Below are 23,698 nucleotides of genomic sequence, written 5' to 3' on the forward strand. Positions count from 1 at the left end.
CAATTACATCAGTCGGTGCATCGGTGCCTCTTGACACAGGTTAATTCAGGTCAAGACGCATCATATCTATAACATCCTATCTTTGTGAAGTGGGATTTTCTGCGGTTACAGCGACCAAAACAAAGCTACGGAGCAGACTGGACATCAGGAGCACACTTCATGTGTCATTGTCTCCGTTTACGCTTAGATGGGACCGGTTTGTTTCGGAGAAACAAGCTAAGGGTTCCCACTAATTCAACATAACGGTGAGTTTTATTTTTATGCTGTTTGTATTTGATTTTATGCCAGTCCTTTCATTTTATTTGATCGTATTTACCCCCACACTTTAAAGGGCGTGAAAATATTATCTGACATATAAGCGGTCCGTGGTGCAAAAAAGGTTGGGGACCGCTGGTATAGAGGATGATCTTTTATTTCCAGGTGGATCATCTAAATAAGTGGTCCTTGTAATTGTCATTCATTCTGGTGATATGTTTACGTAAGGAAGTCCTACGTGCTTAGCTATCTTTTTCTGTGCATGCACTCCTCAGGCATATATCTGTGGTGAGCTACGGTTTCAGACAGTCATTGAAGCTCACCATTCTCACCGCTGTTCTTTGAAAATAGCCGAGGGTCGTAACAGAAAAAGTGTCTACAAAGTGTATGAGAAAAGAAAGACCTCAAAAGAGGCAGATATATCCCAGAATGCTTTGCTCCTCACAAAGCATTATGAGATTTGCGTTCACAGCTGCCCACTGTCGCTACCTGACAGTGGCGACTAGTAACAAGGATGGCGCAGACACCCGGTAGAGAAGTTGGAGTTATTTGACAAACGGAGCAAAAAAGTAGTGATCATCTGTCAGAGCGGTAAGTTAACTCAGTTTGCTATAAAGTCCACTATATAGTACCCACTCTATATAGGGATTAACGGGTTAGGATGGATGTTCGGACACAGTAAGCTTGTATGAGCTATGAGAACAACAACTTTTAAACAGAGCGTCCACGATGAGAAATGGGCTAGTGCATGCTCTTGCACGTGCATTTGTTTTTAAGAAGAAAAGGTGGGTCTTTTAAAAACTTTGTGAAAATCCTCCACAATAATACCTTTGAAGGGTTAAACTCATGCCTACCGTATTTGATTTGTGCGATGTCCCCTACCACAATGTCAGCCACAGGTAGCTGTATGACCTGGCTTCCACGGACCACCTGAAACTTCTGCTCTTGCTCAATGCGGCTCTGGAGTCCACGGAACTGTTTCTCCTTTGACCAGTCGTTAAAGGCTGTCACAATAACTACACAAACTACGGACAGGAGGATGGCAGCACCCTCGATCCAGCCTGCATCTGCTTCGCCTTCATCCTCCACTCCACCGGCTGCTGCACCACATGCTGGAAAACAAAAACCCAGAAGACATGAGCGTCATGTGTATCTTAAGCAATCCCTTTTTATACAAGAAAATAGATAGTGACATTAAAACATTAGAAGATAACCTCAAAAATATAGAATAGAGATTGTTGAGAACAGGTCAGAACTCTGCTTATCTAGTAGTATCGGATATTGTTTGTTTCTACAATACCTGACAGAAATACACTTGACCAAAACCTAACCTAAAAGACAAGTTTGAAATTATACAAACTCATGTGGCTTAAATAGCCCCATGAGAAAAATCTTCTCCTTATCTCTTAATTTATATGCCCTATTTCAAACAAGGCTTTGCATTCTACTGGCTGCACAGTGGTAGATGATGGTGTACTGGGCAATCAAGGCCTATTTCCAGTACTCTTTGTGCTTCCTAATGTAATGCTCCTGGAGCCATTTCACTCATGACCAAAAGAATCCACTACACTGGAATTCCATTTTTTTCTTAAAATGTTAGTTCATTCTGTCTAACTTGATCACTGCACTGCAATCAGGTACTAATTGAAAGTATGCTCTCTTACTGCACACAGTAAGAGAGCATACTTTAAATAAGTATTTGAGCATTAATAGGAAAGGCTGCTTCATGTGCCTTCAAACAAAATTAAAGAAAATACTTTATTTGGAAGAAGTTTCAAAATTTTATCAAAACAAACATATAGATATAGGAAACTTTTTAAAAAGAGCCTGCATATTCACAATCTCTCATGCGTAGGGGGTCATTAAGGCTGCTAGAGAGCAGGATAACAGCAGCTGATCTATGGGTCCAGTGAGCAATGGGCATACATTAAAATTACCCTGTTTTATCTTTTTGAGACTTCTGTTTCCATCGGCCATGAAGTATGGTAGATATAGAAATGCCCTAAGCTAAGATGAGGACTAACTTACTTCAGGGAATACACATAGAAATCTTCCTGTTTTATTAATCCTATGATTATTAATTACAAGATCCTAAAGTTTACACAGTTAACTAATATTTGCTGTAATTAGTATGAAGTGAATTCATTGTACTTATCTTCTTTTAAATCAAATACTTTTTTTTGCACAGATACAGCATTAGACATTGAATTTTGTGCATTGTTTGAAGGCCAAATGTATTATTTTAATCATAAATTGGTTTTCAATAACTGTAAGTAGACAACCAAAATAATAATACATAAGACATACATAAGAGCTTGACCAGATGAGTCTAAGTGTATAAATCTATGTTATGCGTTTCTCTTAGTGAACAATTTCAATAATATTGTAATTCACTGAATATGGCTGAATATCCTGTGAAATTACTGCATCCTCCATACAGCTGCGAAGAATAATCATCAAGCAGACAAAGTGATGATGGGTCCACAAGAACTAGCTTTAATAGCCCTTTGTCTGACATTTATTGCACAAGGAAAAAGCCCATCAGACTCAAGGAAACTACATATGTCATTGCAGAATCTGTTAAGTCGCTCTTCCAGCATAGTGTTTACTGAAGCCAATAAATCAATTCAGTTCTTGCTTCTTTCCCTTTGTCATTAATGTGTACAACTGTTGGGGATATCTGTGGATATCTATCAGGCCCCTCTTCCATCAAATAGTAAAACCTTGTTTAAAGCTGACAGCTTCCACACATGGAGTGTAGTGCTAACTCTTTTCCTAAAATACATAATTAATGACCTCTCACAGCCAGAAAATAATAAAAGAAAAGAAAAATTTGAATGCTCTTATATCTTCTACTATGAAATTCTGTTGATCCTGAAAGTAAATCAGAAAACAATATTTAACAAAAACTAAGCATCAGCAATTGAAAGCTTTAGAAAAACTGAAACCAGTTTTAAAACTTAGGTTGAATCATCTCTAGTTTTGATTTGATGATCCAAGTTATTTTCTTTTAACTTTCTTTTAAACATAGCAGACATTGGTCAAGATTTTGGAAAGCCAGTGATTTTCTCGTACCATAAAATGTCCTTCTTTCATTCATTTCTAACCACTGTGCAAATTTAAAACACTGTATTTTAGTAGATTTTGTTTTCAGATATTATATTAAAATAAATCCAACAAGATAGTTAGGTCTAAATCAAAACTTTTTTTTTTTATCACAAATTGAAACCATTAGTTTAAAACATATTAAACCATTAGTTTAAAAACCTCAGTAGCTATCAAAAGCACTATTACTTTCACTATTAGATTCCAATTATATAAATATTTAATTCATTTATTTATCCATTTCTAATAATAGGGGGCTAACAGTGTATTAAAAAGGTATACAATTATTTAATTAATAAGAATAAAAGTTTTGCACAAGAAACTGGCAGTTTTCTTTCATTGATGGAAGTACTTTACAGTTTCTGCATTTTGTGTTCTGTTTCAACCATTGTACATAAAATACTCATTTTAAAAACATAAAAGGGAAGTTACATGGGCATCCCACGTTTTAAAGGTAAAGGAGCACTGATTGCATTTAACATGGATATGAAATGTAAAGCCTTCAGAACTTTTATGCAGTGTGAAGCAATGAAGTTTTGAATGCATAAGTCTGTGTGTTGAAACAATAATAAAGTTCAAATAAACAAATGTATCCAATATTGTTGTTTTTTAGCTATGTAGTTTTTAACAATCATTTACCATGGCTTGGTTGATACTATTTCCAATCATACTAAAAAGCAAAAAAAAAAAATAAATAACCTTACATACAACAACATCTGAAATAATAACAGATTTCTTTCCTGGCATATTCAGCTCAATCTAAGCTTTTAAAACCCTTAAAATGATGACTGAACCCTTGGGCAGGGAAAAGGAAGTCCATTACTGCGATAAAGAAAGAGGTGATGACTGATCCCGCTGACTCAGCAACTCTTTACCGTCTCTGTCTTCATTTCCTGTTTCATGGCTCACAGGGTTGATGTATAGGTCCTGGGAGCTCAAGGTTATTCCTTCATTCAAAACTTCATTAACCTTTCCCTTACCTATCTAATGCACACTTAGTACAGCCATAGTGCATCAAGATGCTTCCAGTCTTGCACAAAAATTAGCAATGTGATTTATGAGTAACTTGACCTCTAAGGATAGGTGACAAACATATTAACCTTAACCCAACTTGCAGATTATAAAGGTGGGTTTACACAAATTTGGGACACCAGCTATGATTTTTGTTGGCCATTGGTTAAATCACCTGCAACACTGAAATGATCTCAACTACTGATGTAAGTTTGGCTGATTTAAAACAGCTGGGAGCAAACGTCACAGGAGGAGATGCCACAGCAGCTGGGAAACTCACCCTCTCCACTGGTCTGCCCAGGAGGGTGGTAAAAGGAGAGGCCCAGGGAGATAAGAGCAGCGATCTCCAGAATGATAAGGGTGACATCCTGCAGTGCTTCCCATACCAGCTGTAGAAAGGTTTTTGGCTTTTTTGGAGGTATCAGGTTTTTACCAAATATTTCTCTTCTTTTATCCAGGTCAGTTTGAACACCTGCAAGACCTGAAAGAGAAACACAAAGAATGTTAGTATAAGAAGGACATTCAGACTATATAAGTTAATCAGCGCAAAGAGTTTTAATTTTCTATTAAATGAAATAAAATATTTATTTATACACAGAATAAATATCTTATTGTGCTGCTGAAAAGAAACTGTGTGATACCTTTTAAAGTAAGCAAGTTGATCAGCAGATAAATGTGCACTAAGTAATTTCTCTTCATTTTCAAGCTTTATTTTTTGCTGTCTTTATCATCCTACCCCACCCCCACCACAGATAAACAGACTCTAGTTATCTGATTGATTCATTATGGGACACACATTTCCGCTTTCCCTATACAAGGGTCAATATACTTTGACCTTATCCACCTCCTCATACACCTTAATCTATTGTTTATAATATCCTTAGCACTTTAATATGAAGCACATCATGCTGTTAAGTCACAATTTACATTTAACGAATTGTTCAAGGATTTTATATTTCAAATAAGCATATATTGGATCAAAAGTTTACCTTTGCCAAAATAAATGAATGGCTTTTGCAGCTCAAAATTTACAGATAATGTATCTTAAGTTTGAATTTGCATTTTTACCAGTGTTGCTTGTTTTTACGAGATATCAATACAGCTATCAACCTGTATGCACTTCAACACAGTGCTGTTATTTATCTATTTATAAGTTACTTTTCTTTTTAAACATATTTTAATGAGATGTCTTAACTGTTCTTGAATTTATTTAGATAGGGTCATAATGAGTAGCATTTGGCCTACTTCATCTTGTCAGACATGTTCTGATCAAATGATTTCCTCTTTCCATATTTTAGGCAGTAAGTAGGTAAAACTAAATTTACAATCATGTAATTATTAACAGTAAAAGAGAGGAGCAATTTATTAGTTGACATATTACTAGGATGTATGGGTACGTTTTTCTCTTTGTAAAATAATTTATCATCTAAAAAAAAACCCTAGGCATTTATTTTGGTAAACTCAAGGCATTTATTTTGGTTTTAGAAACTCTAACAGGAAAATACTTTTTCGTTACAGATGCTGGTGGTTTGATACAAGAAAGTGCCAAATTCTTCCTTCTACAACAGTAAAAGTTATGACGGGTGTCATAACTTGAGTAAACCTCAGTAGCAATCCAGAAATGAACCATGGGAGACACAAAGAAATATAGTCCAGCAGATGATTACATTTTTCAGCTTTTATAAATACCTCCTAAAACACGGAAGAGTACAAACTGTTCTCTAAGTGACTCGGATATATTTACTAAGCAGTGCAATGTGAGAGTTAAAACATAAGTTTGGGAGAACCCAGATCAGATAACATAACAAAAAGTATATATCATTTATATAAAGGATAACTCAAGGCAAAATTACCAAATGATAACAAATTATTCTTAATCTTAAAGTTGCTGATAAATCAAACCAACCAATAGCATCTTTGGTTGAACATGAACATTGATACTATGCTGCCAACCTTCTCACATATCCTTAAATGGCCAAGCTCCATCTTATATCAGAGATCTGATTGTTCCTTACATTCCTAACAGCACTTTGCTCTCACTTTGCTCTTGTGCACTCACTCAGTTCTTTTCAGTGTTTGGGATCCCTAAAGTAATACAGTCTGACCAAGGCACTAATTTTTCATCACATTTGTTCAGTCAGGTTTTGAAACAGCTACGGGTGCGACACAATAAAGCAACAGCGTATCATCCAGAGAGTCAGGGGGGCGTTAGAACGTTTCTGCTAAGCCTTTTACAGGCTTAAAGCACTGCTTGTTTCCGTGTCCCCCCAGTTTTTGTTGCGACCAATCGAGCCAGGTTGTAACACTCATAGTAACTTTGCTTCGTCTGTTCCTGTTTGGCTGTGACACCATCCTGGAGAGAAATATCAGCTGTGCTGCTGCCATCAGCACCTTTGTTTATAGATGTTGGAGATCGGCCTGTTTTCCAGTGTAGTCCTGTTTTTCTGACTGTGACTGGCTGGATGAGCTCTCTTCATCCTCTGACATGGGAGTTGGCTCGGAGCTCATTTGCCTGGCTGTGTGTTTCCTTGACGGGGAAGCCTTTTACAGTTGCTTTTTGTATCTCTGCTTCTGTCTCCTTGAACCCCAGTCGGCCTCGGCAGATGGCCGCTCACAATGAGCCTGGTTCTGCTGGAGGTTTCTTCCTCTCCACTGTCACTACAAGCATGCTTAGTGCGAGGGATTGCATTCGAGTCAATGAGTCGATGCTGATTTGTGCATCTCTATGAAATATGACACCTGATTAATTGCTAAGGAAAAAATTGTCTTTANTGTCTTTAGAGTTCATGTAAAAAAGATGTTTGAGTGTAAATTAAGAAAGTATATTCTGTGACTACCTAAGAAATATAGTCATTAATAACTGAAGATATAATGACTAATGTTTTTCTTTTAATGACTAAATGAACAAGAGCTAGAATTTAAAATTGTAAAGTAGTTGCAGTGTCTAAGTAGACTCCATTTTTTTCTCATGTAATCATACTTGTGGACAAAGTTAAATAAAAAATGTTTTAAATACAATGATTGTATACATTTATTACGGATTTCAATAAAGTAATAAGATTTTATAAATGTAGATTTAGGAAAACCAATTTGAGCTCCCTATCACACTGGAAAAAATCGAAATCTAGATAAGTCTTTTTTTCTTAAAATAAGTGCATCTGTTCTTGGATTGGGGAGGTAAAAGAGACATTTTGCCAATGGAAGAAGACAATTTACACTTAAAATAAGAAAACACAGTCGCATTGTCTTATTTCATGTGCATATCATCTAATTGTCTTATTTTAAGAGTAAAAATACTCATTCCATTGGCAAACTATCTCATTTACCTACTCAAATTAAGGGTAAATACACTTTTTTACTTATTTCTAGATAATTTTTCCAGTGCAGCATTTAACATAATTAATTTTGCTTTGCAGCTCTAAATCATTGTCTTGCTGCTGATAGAACAAAAGCATGGCTTCTTCCACTCAACAACACGTTAGCGCTGTCTTATGTCATGCAAAGTGCGTCACAGGGTCTCCCAGGATTGGCCCGGGATCGCACCTGATAACGTCGCTTCTACTTGACAACCCCTTATATCTGAGTGCTTTCGACAGGTGTGATGAATTGTTAAGGTTATAAAAACTAACTTGAGAAGCATTAAAGAAAGAAATGTTATCAGAGCTCATAGCAGACAGAGGAATATTTTCCACCTACAAAATTGTACTGTGGTTACAAATAAATATATTGCTATTCATGCTATAAAAAGCATAATTAACTATAAGCTTTTAATAATTACTAAGAGAAGACCTGGCACGCTCTTCCGTTGATCTCCGCTGAAACCTTCTTTACATAACTTGTAAACATCTCTGTGTGAAAGCATGAGTGTGTGTGGGTGTGGGTGTGTGTGTATCCGGGTCTGTGAGTCGTGACCAGATACTTGGACTATTTTGTGTGTAAGAGAGCTCTGCCAGCATGCCTGTGGTTTCTTACACCATCACATGATAACATCAGAGCACATATATTTGCCAATCACTGTCGGCCAGATACACAAGTAAAACACACGGAAACACACATGGATAGGAGAAACGTCATTCTTGTGAATGTCCATCCTCAGGTGCACTTAGTGATTACACATATTAGTATGCAGCTTTTACAAAGCCCCTCTCATCTCTTAGCTTATTCTAGTGGACATCAAATACAACTTTTGGTTATATTTCTTGCTTTTCGTTCGACATTCACCAACAATTATGCTCCGGAGGTAAACATAACAGAAAGATATACTGGTACTAAACAATACTTAACTGATTATGTTTTATCAATGAGAGGAATAACTTTGAAATCAAATTAATACACACTGACATAATTATCTGTTTAACTTGATAATTAATCCATTGTATGTCTTAATCAGTAGTCATTAAACCTAATGTGTTATTGAAGGTTGGCGTTTCTCACGAAAAGAAATACCATATACTGTACGAGAGCAGAAAAAAAAAATGTAATCAGAGCCGCGACTTATTATTAGTTTACTAATCTATTAACCTGTTGATTAGATTTTTTGATCGATGCATTTATAATCAGAATGCATAATGTTTAGGATTACATAGTTAAAACCAGATTATGCTAAAAGCTACTTGACGAATTCAGTGAAAACATATTGAAAGATAAAAATAGTTTTTTCATCTTGAGTGCAAAACATTTATAATTTTTTTTACAATTTTGGTTAATTATTGCTCTGAGTAGGTTATTTTTTTAGCTAATTGCATCGTTTAGTGTCTCGATACTCCAGTTAACAATTAACTGATTGGTAAATTAGTTAATGAATATTTTCATTAATGGAATAATCATGCTTAATGTAATTCTTTGTTTCAGCCCTAGCTGTAAAATGACAGTAGAGCCAATAAAGCATCAAACTGTCCTAGAAAGTCTCCATAACTGTTAAACTTTCTTGAGTCAGCAACACAATTTTCCATATTTGAGATATTAAAGATTACTAACAATAAACGTTTACATTCTAACTAGCATTGAAACGAATTGAAAGAAATTCATATATATTTTCCCTCAAGTTTGGGACAACGTTACACAGGGATGAGATTGTGACAGATTGACATGTTACTATGTTTTAATCCTATACTTTGATTTTGAATTTAATTTCCGCTCTTCTTCTGATTCCTTCTTTGTGATGTTTGGCTTTGTTAAATTGTCTCATAATGCTTAATTCAAATGATATGGTGTGTTTCCTAAAACTATTGGGATAAAACAAAAAACAACTACTAGCAGGGTATTGATGGCTATAAAAAATATTAATTGCTATAGAAAATAGCTAAAATACATACAGTATTATGGGAGTACTATAGGGGGAGACACTGACTGATATGTTCTTAATATAATATACCAACACTTACAGTATATAGCACCCTCTTGCCTTAACAAGTGACCTCATTCTTTATTTGGACAGATTTAACAAGGTTTGAAATATTTGTTAAAGATTCTGCTCCACATCCATAATGCAAATGTTTGGTTGCCCCACATCCCACAGGTCCTCGGTTGAATTATGTTCTGGTAACTGTAAAGGCCTCTGGAGTACGACCACTTCATGGTTATGTTCAGTGTATCGGGTAGAAATACAAGCTATGTGGAAGAGTGAGTTTTCCTTCTAGAGGGAGCAATCAGAAGATAAACCTTGATCGCAATGAATGGACAGCAGCAGAAACTCCGGTAACTGTGGCGTATATATATTATGTTTTCACTTCTTAGATGAAAAAAAAAATGTGGCATCTAGGTGCCCATCTGCATCAGGGTTCAACATGTTCATTTGAATATGGTCCTCCACATTCCTTGGTTCGCACTGTTGCTTATCTATCATCTTTAATCATAATCTCACTACTATCTATGACATGAATAAAAAATGTTTGCTTGTACAACAATAAAATATTGAAAATTTCTAATTTTTAGATTATTGACTTTGAACCAGTAAATCCAAAAGGATTGGCAAGTTATAAAAATACTCATTCCAACCTATTTGGCCCAAACAACCATGACACATTTAAATCAACTTACCGGTAATTAACTTTTATTTCCCTTTCTGTACTCAACTGAAACTTTAGTCCACCTAGGTGATTCCATCTCTTAAGTTGCAGAAGTTTGTTTGACTGACCATAAGTCATGTTAATACACTGCAAAAAATTTTTATCTAAATAAGTCATTTTTTCTTAAAACAAGTGCATTTTTTCTTGAATTAAGTATTTAAGTGAGACACTTTGCCAATAGAACAAGACAATTTACACTTAAAATAAGAAAAAAAAAATTGCATTGTCTTATTTCAAGTGCATAATATCTAGATACCTTCTTTTAAGAGTAAAAATACTATTTCCATTGGCAAATCATCTTATTTACCTGCTCAAATTAAGGGTAAATACTCTTAATTTAAGACATTTTTTACTAATTTTGAGGTTGTTTTTGCAGTGTATACAAATAAACTGTTATATGGAAAGTATTCATATTTTTTATTTCCTTTTTGTTTTTAGGAATTTGGATTTAAGGACTCCTGATTAGCAATTGACTAATCTGTTAATCTTATCAGAATTCATCTACATCTGCTTTAACATAGGTCACATTACTAGTTTTCAAACAACACTGAAAAAGACATTCTAAGCCTTCCTACTTGCATAAGGAAAAATGAAATCTTTTTAATTCAGAGGGAATGATGATGGCATATTTTAACAGTTGCCCTTTTTTGTCAGGGGCTAAAAATAGATCTCCATGGAAACACTATGCATCCCACTCAGTGAACAGAAATACCCATGACTCTGAACCTTTGAAAATATGTGAATATGTAAGTAAGAGCTGGTTTTGTATGTCCAGTTGTGCTGAAAGGGAATGTGCACATGCAGAAAAGCAAAGATGAGGCCAAATGATGTGGTGATGTCTAAACGTCTGTTAGCCGCAAGATTGTGACAGAATTAAAGAAAAAAATTTGCTTACATAAAATGATGCATATAAGACTGTTTTATAAGCATTTTTTTTTAAATGCCTTGTTAACTCAAACATATATAGCAGCTAATCACTCTCCTCTTACAAATTTTTCCTACTGTTACTCTTTTTTTTTGCTTTCTTTCTTATTTATTCTTACTTGATACTTTTTGATTTATTTGATTCTTGTTAAAATTAGCTTTGGTGCAAATGTATGTAATATTATAATTACATTTGTCTTGATTTAGTTATATTTACTTTTTTCATCCTGGTTATTTGTGTAATTGTGTTAAAATAATATTACTTTGTTAAGTTTCGTTGCTGAGTGTTGTTTTATAAAGCTTCTGTTTTTTGTGTCTTCCTCAGACAATCTTTACGTTTTCTTGTTTGGCTTCATGCAACAACATTTTCATATTTTTATTGCAAATTTCTCCTTTTTTTTCCCTTATACCGTTGGATCCATGTAAATGCCAGAACAGATTCAACAAATGCTCTTAACTTCACGTTTTATGAATGATCATAAACGTTCCTCGTAAACCTGCTGCAGTATACAAGTGTGCAGGTAAGGAGATTCTCACACTTGTTCATTCACAGAAATAGCTTTGAAGATGAAAAAAAAAAGGAGCCTTAACAATTTGCAAATCTAGGTTCTGCTGACTTTGAGCTGAACAGCTAATTTACAGGAGCAGTAAAAGCCAAGTAATTGAATAAATCACAAGATTAATATTATATGCCATGGTTGCGTTGTTACAGAAGTAAAAAATAAAATTAAAAATAATAATAAAAAAAAAAATCCTTTGATTAAAAAACAGTGAATGAAAACTATCGGTGGAAGCAAGAGATGCAACATATGATGTAAAGGCATATTATGAGTCAACCAACACAACATTCAGCACAAGCATCATAATCCATATGAACTAACTGCAGAGATGACATTTTGAGGTATACTTTCTTGCTTAAAGAATGTGTTAAAACATTTTTTTCCCCAAATAATCAAAGCAAATAAATCCAAGCGACTCAGTATTTTGCAGGGAAAAGAACAGAGCAGCTCAATGCCCGGAGTGTCTAGGATCCAGCATCCAGCATCCAGAGTATACGACTTCAGCTTTCAAGTTGAAAGTTTGGGAGCCTTTTTGACATAAAACACATTCGTATTGAATGCAGCATTAGGTTTCAAGCAATGAAATTTTAAAAAGGCCAGAGATGCAAGCAGGTGAACTGTATTGTACATAAAAAAAATAAAAAAAAAACTAGTGGGCAAATTTCCTTTTTAAATAATAGTTCAATTGATTACTTAGTAACACTTAAATGAAACAACAAAAAAATGTGTCTGCCTTAAGGGAACCCTTTTTGAGAGTCAATGGAGAGGAAAGTGTAACTTGTGACAACAAGTCACATTATAGGTATAGTGTGAGTGGTAACCAAGCAAGCTATATCCCACGGTACCAACAAACTTTCTGGCCAGCGATTCTGACAATCATACACTGACCTTTAAGACCACATTTTAGATGTGGGATAATAGACCAGAAGACTGATTCATGTGCACTAAATCTTAAACTAACAACTTTTCTATTTTGCATTTTCAGCAAAATGAAACAAAAGTATATTAAGCAGTCTTTTTAAAATAAAATTCCAGTGTATTTTACAATAAGGAAAATGTTGTGTGTTTGTGTGTGTGTTTGAACTTGTGGGGGCAGCTGTACAAGTGGGTGAGTTTTGCTGTCAGGCACTGTGGTCTAGAGGCCTGACTCATGTGAGAATTGGTAGAGTGGACTGAAATGATCAAATAGACTGCCCTCACAATCTCACACAAGTATTTACACAAAATATGCTTAATATTTTGTGCATCACGCTTGTTAAGTATGTGTGGTTTTTAAAATTACATAGCTGCTTTTTTGAGGACATATGTCCATAAATATTAGATGCTGTTTTAAAATAGGATAATTCTTTCTACAAAGTCTGATTGTAAATCAGTAAATCAAGCAACTCCTGTTTCAGAGCAGTTATTATCAAAATTAGATCAATAAACAAAATCTAAGTATAATGAACAAAATATTTTGTTTCGAGTTATTTTATATATTCTCCTAATGTGAGGTTTGTTAAGACATTAATGCATATTTTCACTCTTTTTCTTTTGGTATCCCTTCAAAAGCTTCTGACAGTACAATTTTGGATCAGTCTTATAGACTGCATTGGTATAATTTTCTATAGAATTTTTTGTGTTGTTTCTGTAATCATTGAGGAATTTTAGTCACATCGGCAACTATCCATTACAAATACCAATTGCGCTCAAAATTAAATTATATGGCTGCTAATTTAAGATGCTGCTTGGATATTTCTATATTAAAGTCTTTTTTTTATGATGTATTCAATTTGCGCATTAGGGTGTTTTTATCAGTATGTAACCATACTGATTATCCGCCAAACCAAAAGATTATTGACCAAAGGGTACCAATACACTAAGTGAGGAAGCCCAGCCATCTTTTTATGTGGTGACACCCTCCAGCTCATTTCGGCGGCTTCCCTTAAGTGAGTCTTTCCTTGTGTCTTCTCCAAGGAGAGGTGCCCACATGGCAACCTGGTCAAATGTCTGAACCAACCAGCAGGAGTCACAAATGACTCCTGCTGATGCAGAGAGAAATAGCTCAACTCGCCTGGATGAGCTTCTCCTAGATGATAGAGCTCCTCAACCATTTCCAAGCCAGCCCCTAATGTTACCTCCATTTGGCCACTTGCATTGAGTATTTTGTTCTTTTGGTACACCATCACTAAAGGTGAGGTTGGTAACATAGAGTAATCAGCAATTCAAGAAGTTTTTATTTTTGACTGAGTTCTTTCTTCATCCCAGCAGATAAAATGAAGTACATCTAAATTTAAATAAAGTAATGAAAAAAATATTTAAAACAAAACAAATCGCTGCTCATTTTATGGCGTTTCATACATATATAGATATAATTTTGGTAATCTTAAATTACACTAATAATCAGAATTTTAAAAAGAAAAACTTCATTTCTGACCTCTTACTCAATTTCTTAGTTATTTATGTATCTTTTCCACCATCTGTGCTTAGTAAAGTGTAATACTAGCCAGATCGAATGCCCTACACAAGAACAAAACTTTAATGAGACATCTGTTTACTGGTTGTGAGAGGGCAGCAGAGGTGTGTTTGTGTGTGGCAAAGAAAAGTAAAGAGATGGTCAGGGATTGTTTGGACACAACTGCTTAGTAAAAAGGACAAAGTGTAACGGGGTCAGTAACATTATCCTGTAATTCCAGACTGGTCAACCATTTAGGCAGTAAAAGTATCCATGCATCACTCCTTTGTTTTTGTCTATCCACCATCAGTCTATCTTTCATTAATTTATTCCTCCATGTTATTGAGCTTTGTCATCACTCTGTATAGTAAAAAAAATTCTAGCCATGGTATGGATACAATGTGTTAGGTTAACTCACAGATATTAGGAGATTAAGGCACGTGCATTGCTGTGATATTAAATTTCAAAGTATGACACATCTATGTGTTATTTTTGAATTAAAAGGACCTCTGTGTGACAAGACAGTGTAAGTTATGAAGATGTAAATACGTTCTGTAAATTACAATTATATCTTATTTTGTGTTACAAAACATCTACATTAAAAAAAGACTGCTGCAAAAGTGCTCCAACACATAAAGATTCCGGCATTCTTCAGTCTTTTCTCTAGGAAGCACACAAAAAACTGAATTTCTGTACATTTAATGCAAACACAGACATACATCAGCAAGCCTTCCCCAGATGAGTGAAAAGAGAGAACATCCGGGGCCAAGAGGCTGAAAGGGAGAGTGACAGTGGTCTATCTACAGTCTCCCATCTGGGTGTCAGTCTCTGGTTTCACCCATGGGCTCAGATAAGCACAACACAATAGGGACTGCTATTAAAATTCAAACTACCAGAGAGAGTAATAAAATAGTCATGACAGGTAAGGGAAATCAACACACTCTGATGCACACCCTATTATGTGTGAGCAAAGGACTATAAGAGAAAGGGTGAAAATGTACTGCAAGATGCTGGGAACTAGGAAGAGTAAATACAACCTGACCTTACTGGCTGATAGTTAAATTGATAATGAGAGAACATAAGAAGAACTAAAAGCTCATAGTTTTTCTCTCTCCAAACAAAGAATGCCTCAGGTTTTGAGAATATTCCATTCTTGGTTTTACAAAATATTTCTTATGTAAAAATTCCTCCTTATATAAGACTCAAATCGCCTGTACAAGTGCAAAACAACCAATTTGAGAGTTTTTCTGATATGTTCTGTTCTCACTTCTTATTTTTCTTTTGTAGTAGGTGCACATATTTTGCATTTTTGAGCAAAGAAGCATCATATCTGGTTAAACTCTCAATCTATTTCAGTGATATTGCCCACTTCTTCTGGATAAAACTGTATATTTTTTTTCTTTCCCAAACAGGAAGAATGACAAGACAGAGAGTGGGAAAAGTCTTCAAAGAAAATAAATTAGCAAGTGTTCACATTCAAATCCTGCTATGACTTAAGTAATTATTTCCATCAAACCATTTCCCTTGCTTTCAACAGTCAGGTGAGACTACAATGCACAAAAAGTGGTGTTATGTCCTGTGTACTGTATTAACCCAGCCATAGAAATTTAATTTGTTGAGACTGACTTTTTGACTTTTCTGAATACACACTTTTCCAGAGGATTAATAAAATATAAGGAGATGGAGTATTTACTGTATCAAAAAGTACAATAAGAAGTTAACTAGGAAATAACATATTTAAAGTATTGTGTTTATATTTCCTAGTATTTAGCCCTAAACCCTATGTTTTTGTTAAGCCTTTTGGGGCAACATGTCACAAAGTGGTAGAGTCTCAAGCTCAGGCTATTAGAACTCTGCACAGCTGCCCAACAAACTTGGGACCTTTGCTGTGTGTCTCCCACCTTTAAGTCTCATTGTTGTCAATAGAGGCAATTAGCGCTATGAGTTCTTAATGAGTCAAACAAACCAGTTTTAATTAAATCCTTAACGACTTTTTATGTAACTTATACACTCACCGGCCACTTTATTAGGTACACCTGTCCAACTACTCGTTAACACTTAATTTCTAAGCAGCCAATCACATGGCGGCAACTCAGTGAATTTAGGCATGTAGACAAGGTCAAGACAATCTCCTGCAGTTCAAACCGAGCATCAGTATGGGGAAGAAAGGTGATTTGAGTGACTTTGAACGTGGCATGATTGTTGGTGCCAGAAGGGCTGTCTGAGTATTTCAGAAACTGCTGATCTACTGGGATTTTCACGCACAACCATCTCTAGGGTTTACAGAGAATGGTCTGAAAAAGAAAAAACATCCAGTGAGCGGCAGTTCTGTGGGCGGAAATGCCTTGTTGATGCCAGAGGTCAGAGGAGAATGGCCAGACTGGTTCGAGCTGATAGAAGGGCAACAGTGACTCAAATAACCACCCGTTACAACCAAGGTGGGCAGAAGAGCATCTCTGAACTTTGAGGCAGATGGGCTACAAGCAGCAGAAGACCACACCGGGTACCACTCCTTTCAGCTAAGAACAGGAAACTGAGGCTAAAATTTGCACAAGCTCATCGAAATTGGACAATAGAAGATTGGAAAAACGTTGCCTGGTCTGATGAGTCTGGATTTCTGCTGCAACATTCGGATGGTAGGGTCAGAATTTGGCGTCTACAACATGAAAGCATGGATCCATCCTGCCTTGTATCAACGGTTCAGGCTGGTGGTGGTGGTGTCATGGTGTGGGGAATATTTTCTTGGCACTCTTTGGGCCCCTTGGTACCAATTGAGCATCGTTGCAACGCCACAGCCTACCTGAGTACTGTTGCTGACCATGTCCATCCCTTTATGACCACAATGTACCCAACTTCTGATGGCTACTTTCAGCAGGATAATGCGCCATGTCATAAAGCTGGAATCATCTCAGACTGGTTTCTTGAACATGACAATGAGTTCACTGTACTCAAATGGCCTACACAGTCACCAGATCTTAATCCAATAGAGCATCTTTGGGATGTGGTGGAACGGGAGATTTGCATCATGGTTGTGCACCCGACAAATCTGCGGCAACTGTGTGATGCCATCATGTCAATATGGACCAAACTCCCTGAGGAATGCTTCCAGCACCTTGTTGAATATGCCACGAAGAATTGAGGCAGTTCTAAAGGCAAAAGGGGGCCAACCCGTTACTAGCATGGGGTACCTAATAAAGTGGCCGGTGAGGATACACATGTCACGTTTTACTGTATGACATAACCATAGACATTACTTTTCTTAAGTATTCTTTAAACAGACTAGTAAAAAATATAATATAGTTTAGGCACAAAGGTAAATTGATATATTATTTTAAAATTAAAAATACAGAAAGATTCCCATGTAATAATTTTCAGTCCCTTTCTTCTAATACCCCTAAATAAAAACCTGGGCCACTGTAATATTGTCCATTTCTGGTTCATGGATGGATGGATAGTTGCAGCATGAAAATATTGATGAATTCCTTATTTCTAAGCAGTAAAACACATTTTCCAGCATATTTTACAAATTTATGTCATGTTTAACAAATTTAGCTGTAAAGATTATAGTCACAAAGACAGACATATCTTATACTGTACCTACATAAGACATATATAGTTGTATAAAACATATATTATACATCCCCAGGCACCATGGGAAAAGGCTGTTAATGTCTGGCTTTTTGGCATCAGGCCTTTTATTCGATCAATGATCTACAGCGTAGCTGACTTCAATGATGGCTAACATCTGTATGAAACATTTTATAACTGTCTGTTTGTCTTTAAAATGTGTTTGTCTATACATTCTACCTTGGTTTAGACACATAGTGATTTGCAGTAGATTACTGCAAGAAACAAATTCTTTTTCTCAGAACATGATTAATCACTGTCAGTTGAACTAGACCCAAATGTAGCTCTCTGGAGACTATAATTAAACCCTTATTTGGAAGTCAGGATTTATTGCACTTCATAACTCATCGCAGGGCGATCATTCTAAGAATCGTTACTGCTTTTCCACTGTGTGTATTCATAATGAAAGGTAAAATATTTGCCTCTCTTTTTATAAAGACATGAAGGTGATAACCAAACTTTCACTGATTAGTTTATAAATCGATTATTGCTTAATAGACCCATATAAGGCACCATACATGTTTGAAAGTTCAATAAGTTATATTTCAGAACACATTGGTAATACTTAAGTAATTTTGGTTCTACCATTTGCAATAAGCTACAAAGCAACTTATCTAATAATAATGTGAAATGTCACATCTTATGTGACACCTTGTATGAATCTCATCTGAATTTTACTGAAATGTGTCAAGAATCGAAAAGAAAAAGGCTGGATACACTGCTCAGAAAATAAAGGCAACAATTAAACAAAACAATATAATTTGAATTAAATCAATCTTCTTTGAAATGAAACTGTACCCTTAGGAAGCAATACCGATTGACAATCCATTTCACATGCTGTTGTGCAAATTGAATATACAACAGGTGGAAATTATTGGTAATTAGCAAGACACACACAATAAAGAAGTGGGATAATAAGAGGGGAACACAGACCACTTCTCAGTACCTATGCTTTCTAGCTGATGTTGTGGTCACTTTTAAATGTTTGTTGTGCTTTCACATTCATGGTGGAAGAAGGTTTGCTATGTCTGTCAGCACAGTGTCCAGAGGCTGGAGGCGCTACCAGGAGACAGACCAGTACACCAGGAGATGTGGAGGAGGTTGTAGGAGGGCAACTACCCAGCAGCAGGGCTGCTACCTCTGCCTTTGTGTAAGATGAACAGGAGTAGCACTGCCAGAGTCCTGTAAAGCTACCTCAGCAGGCCACAAATGTGAATGTGTCTGCAAAAACGTTAAGAAAACAGCTCCATGAGGATGGTATGAGTGCCCGATGTCCACAGATGGGGGTTGTGCTTGCAGCCCAACACCATGAAGATTCACCACTGGTGCCCTGTGTTCTTCACAGAGGAAGGTTCACATTGAGCACATGGGATAGACATGACTGTCTGGAGACACCGTGCCGAGCAATCTGCGGCCTGCGACATCCTTTAGCATGATGGCAGTCATAGTCAGTAATAGTGTGGCATTTCTTTGGAGGGCCGCACATCCTTCCATGTGCTCACCAGAAGAAGCATGACTGCCATTAGGTACCAATACTGGATCCATAGACCCCTTGTGAGATCATATGCTGGTGCAGTTGGCCCTGGGCTCCCACTAATGCAGATCAACGTTAGATATAATGTGGCTTTAGTGCGTCAGCAGTTTCTGAAAGATGAAGGCACTGAAGCTACGGAGTGGCCCGTCCATTCCCCAGATCTGAATCCAATTTAGCGCATCTGGGATATCATGTCTCAATCCATCCACCAACATCATGTTGCACCAGATATTGTCCATTAGTTGATGGATGCTTTAGTCCAGGTCTAGGAGGAGATCCCTCAGGAGTCCATCCACCACCTCATCAGTAAGATGCCCAGGCATTGTAGGGAGATCTTACAGGCATGTGGATGTCACACAATATCGAGCCTTATTTTGACCTGTTTAATGACAGTACATCAAAGATGGAACAGCCTGTGGTATGTTTTTACAATTTAATTTTGTGTGTGACTCCAAATCCAGGACTCTATTGGTTTATAAATATGATTTACATTAATGAATTTTGTGTGATTTTGTTGTCGGCACATTAGAGATTATTTCATTCATTTGGACCTAAGATGTGTTTTTTGAGCGTTCCCTTTACTTTTTTTTTTTAACCAGTATATATCTAACCTTTATTGTAACCCATGTGACTGACCTTTATTTCCAGGTTGTTGGTTTTTCTTCAGCATGTACCAAGTTTCTACTAAGATTATTCATTTCTGTAGACAAAAACTTCTATGTACTGTATCAAATCTATAAGGATAGACAAGAACTTTACAAGTGTGAATTTTAAGCAGCCTACTTAGGCAAACTGCTTCCAGTAATCGTAACAAACCTTTTTCAAATATTTTATACATTTATAAAAAATATATAATATATAATATATTTTTTTTAAAGTAAAAACATTAATAATTCTCTTTCATTCCATTACACTCTTTTTGGGTCTAGGTCCTTGCATACTGAACTAGGTCTAGTTCCTTGCAGAACTCTCAGTTCGTTGACTACCTTTTAAAAAGGCCACTAAAACAAGGAGAGTTGGAAGAATCCCAAGTGTCGCTAAAGTCTGTTGTATGTTAAAGTTAAGGTTTCTCATAATATGGAGAAAGACAGATGGACTAAGCCAGGCATTCGACCAGCCCCAAAACCGTTTGAGTCTTTGCCAGACCTTGTGACAATATTCTACCAAAAAAACAACAAATATCTCCTAATAGATATTACCCAGCCAGGCGTGTTGCTTGTATTTTAAAGTGTATTGTGTAAACAATACACAGCAATATCTGTATTAAAATAGCATAGAATTAATTTTAACTGCTCTAAATATAAGCACTTTTTAATACATAATATTGTTTTGTGTTTTTTACATAACAGTATTTTGAAGTACAGTCAATATAAATGCAGCCTAAGTTATTGCACTTTAACACAGCAGTAAATTTAATGCTGTCACTCACAGAAGTATTAGGGATCCTATATCAGCAGCTCTGGGGATGTCAAAAATATGTAGATATTGTGACTTAGTTTAAAGGTGATTGCTACATTTTAGTGCCATGGTCTGTGTTCACTGGTGAAAGAATATGCTGATCAAAATCTCCATAAAAAACTGTTAAAAACAACTGTTTTCTGTTTTTATATGTTGTGTGGTGTTTTAAGCTTGCAGCCTATGCAGGACATGTCCACATAGAGTCAGCCAGAGTATTAGGCACAAGGGGAAAAGTCGTACAGAGTGGCAAGCTGCAGATCTTGTGTCCACATGTCTCATTTCCATGCAGCACATACATGCTTCAAGTATAATGAGCAATTAAAGTAATCTGAACACACTTTTTGAGAGCACATTTTATGAAGGATCATTATCTTATTTTCCTTTGGGATTAATATAATATTTTTTAATTGAATTTGACTGAATGTAGAGAATACCCATTTAAAATCTAAAATAGATAATTCCAGTTAAATTTAAAATTAGCTGATTAAGTTGAATTTACTCAGATAGTTATTGACATTTCAAATCAGAAATTTTAGAAGAACCAAAGAAAGTAAAATGGCTGACTATATCTCAGTGTGGCTATACAAACATTTTTTCAGTATTTAGATGTAGGATTTGAAAAACATATTTGCACTAAAATACAGTAACTTCAAAGCTTGACACAAACATTAATTGAACACCTCATCATATAGATATAATAGAAGAACAGTTTTGTTAAATATTACTTTAATCTTTTTAAATGTTTAATAATTTAAGAGCATATAAAGACCAAGACCTTTTCATCTGTATGGACGGATGGACCATAGTATGAAAGCATTTACAGACGCATGCGTCTACAACTAAATTAGGTATATATTGTTGTCTTATCATCATAGCACATATTTAAAGTTTCTATCTAACGATTCAATCACTGTTAAAACCCACTGGTTTTGAAAACTAATTTATCAAATAATTTCATTTGATAAAAATGTTGTTAATTAAAATTAAATTTATTAGCATGGCTCTAACTGAATTTCATACAGTTTTTTGTTGTTGATTCCAATGACGATTTTAAACATAGCAAACCCTTACAAAGCTGTTAAAACTGATGTGCGTGGTGAGCTGTGACATCACTGCACATTAATACAAATTAAAGCATAACAGTAAAAAATATCTTTATTCTTTCCAGAAAATATTTTAAAGCATACTCAAACATTGTTGATTTCTGCAAACAACCATACTCTGTTGTGATAATTTTATTATACTATATGCGTAAATTACTTTATCGGCCGTCGTTATCTGAGCCAGATAAAAGAGCAAGAGATCAAAAAGCTAGATGGAACTTACAGATTTGGTGTGGACTTATAAAATGTCTGCTATACTAATTATTTCAGAAGTGTTCTTTGATCTAATTCCTGTTATCTATTTTACCTTTTAAAAAGAATGTTTTATGTAGAGATGATGATAAAATCAAGATTGTGATATTACAGTAGAAAAATATATATTTTTGACTGCTTTGTTAAAATACTGTGGAAGTCGCCCTCAAGGTCATTGCATCTACACTATTGTGATCACCTGTGTGAGTGGCAATGTATTTATGTGAGTGTGCACTGTGGTTTTGCCCACAGTGGTTCTACTCAGAGTAAAATGGCTGTGTATCATTTATAATCTGTCCTCTGAGAGCCATCACTTTCTCCTTTTCTCAATGCTTCCTCTTTCACTTCTTCCAGCCCCTTTTCAGAGTCACAAGGGAAAGGAAGGAAAGGGAAAGACAGACACCAGTGGGGGAGGAGAGTAGGAGCTGAGGAGTTGCAGGGCAAGAAAAATTGTCCTTATTAAGGAGACTGCAGTTCCATGTGAGAGATCCCTTGTGGGACAGAGATTAAATAGACTGCGTCAGAGGGGAACATGCTTGAGGTGCCGCAACTAGAGGACGTGATTAGTCTGATCATTGGGGAAGGATGGATGAAAGAAGAAAACGATGCAAAGACAGAAAGGTTGGGATGAGAAACACACAAGAATCGACAAAAAAACACAATGAAGAATAGAACAGCAAAATGTGTGTAAATATCAGATGGAAGACATTAATGTTTTGTCAAATGGGATATAAACTAAATTCAAGAAAATGTTATTAATAATGCAGTTTGGGGAAAGAAAAAAGATGATGTAGGAAAGAACTCGTGTACTGTATGGGAACTCTTTCCACATGGACAGGGAAAAGGGAGACGAAGATGAAATGGAGACATTTTAAGAAATAAAAGAGACCAAGCTTTTTTTTAAGTAATTCAGATGAAGTAATGAGTAAAAAATACCTTTCCACCACTGTGTAGTAAAGTTTAGCACATCACAGCAGTACAGCAGAAGCATGATAATGGTGAGGAATACAATAGCAGAGATGCCATTGCTGTGGATTATTGAATATATGTTGACTCATCTTCCCATTACACCACAAAGGATTATCATTACCTGTTTTCTCATTAGCCATAGCTACTAACTAGTTTGCTACTGAACAGAGAAAAAAAACAGTTCATAAGTAGTTTATAATCAAACAGATATCATAATTTGTTGCATTAACAGAAGCATCATTTATATTGATCCATTAAAATACTTCATACACTAAAGCGTTGACAGATTCTTAGCGCTACTCAACTTTGCTGTTATGACTATGTAGAACAGCTTGCATAAATATATATATATATATATATATATATATATATATATATATATATATATATATATATAT

The 23,698-nt window shown here is 35.6% G+C and overlaps 1 protein-coding gene across 3 annotated transcripts in view; it reads right to left on the reverse strand.

The window, feature by feature from the left end:
• Positions 1–23,698, reverse strand: part of LOC107101601 (plasma membrane calcium-transporting ATPase 2-like) — an 86,163-nt gene that overhangs the window by 50,128 nt on the left and 12,337 nt on the right. For all 3 annotated transcript variants that reach the window (XM_015400587.1, XM_015400586.1, XM_015400585.1), the window contains exons 2-3: positions 4,652–4,852; positions 1,110–1,367 (exon numbers count right to left, since the gene is read on the reverse strand). In XM_015400587.1, the coding sequence (XP_015256073.1) occupies positions 1,110–1,367; positions 4,652–4,852 (459 nt within the window). The remainder of the gene's footprint in view (positions 1–1,109; positions 1,368–4,651; positions 4,853–23,698) is intronic.

The sequence above is a fragment of the Cyprinodon variegatus genome, unplaced genomic scaffold (genome assembly GCF_000732505.1).
Source record: "Cyprinodon variegatus isolate N-32 unplaced genomic scaffold, C_variegatus-1.0 Scaffold1121, whole genome shotgun sequence".
Classification (NCBI taxonomy): Eukaryota; Metazoa; Chordata; class Actinopteri; order Cyprinodontiformes; family Cyprinodontidae; genus Cyprinodon; species Cyprinodon variegatus.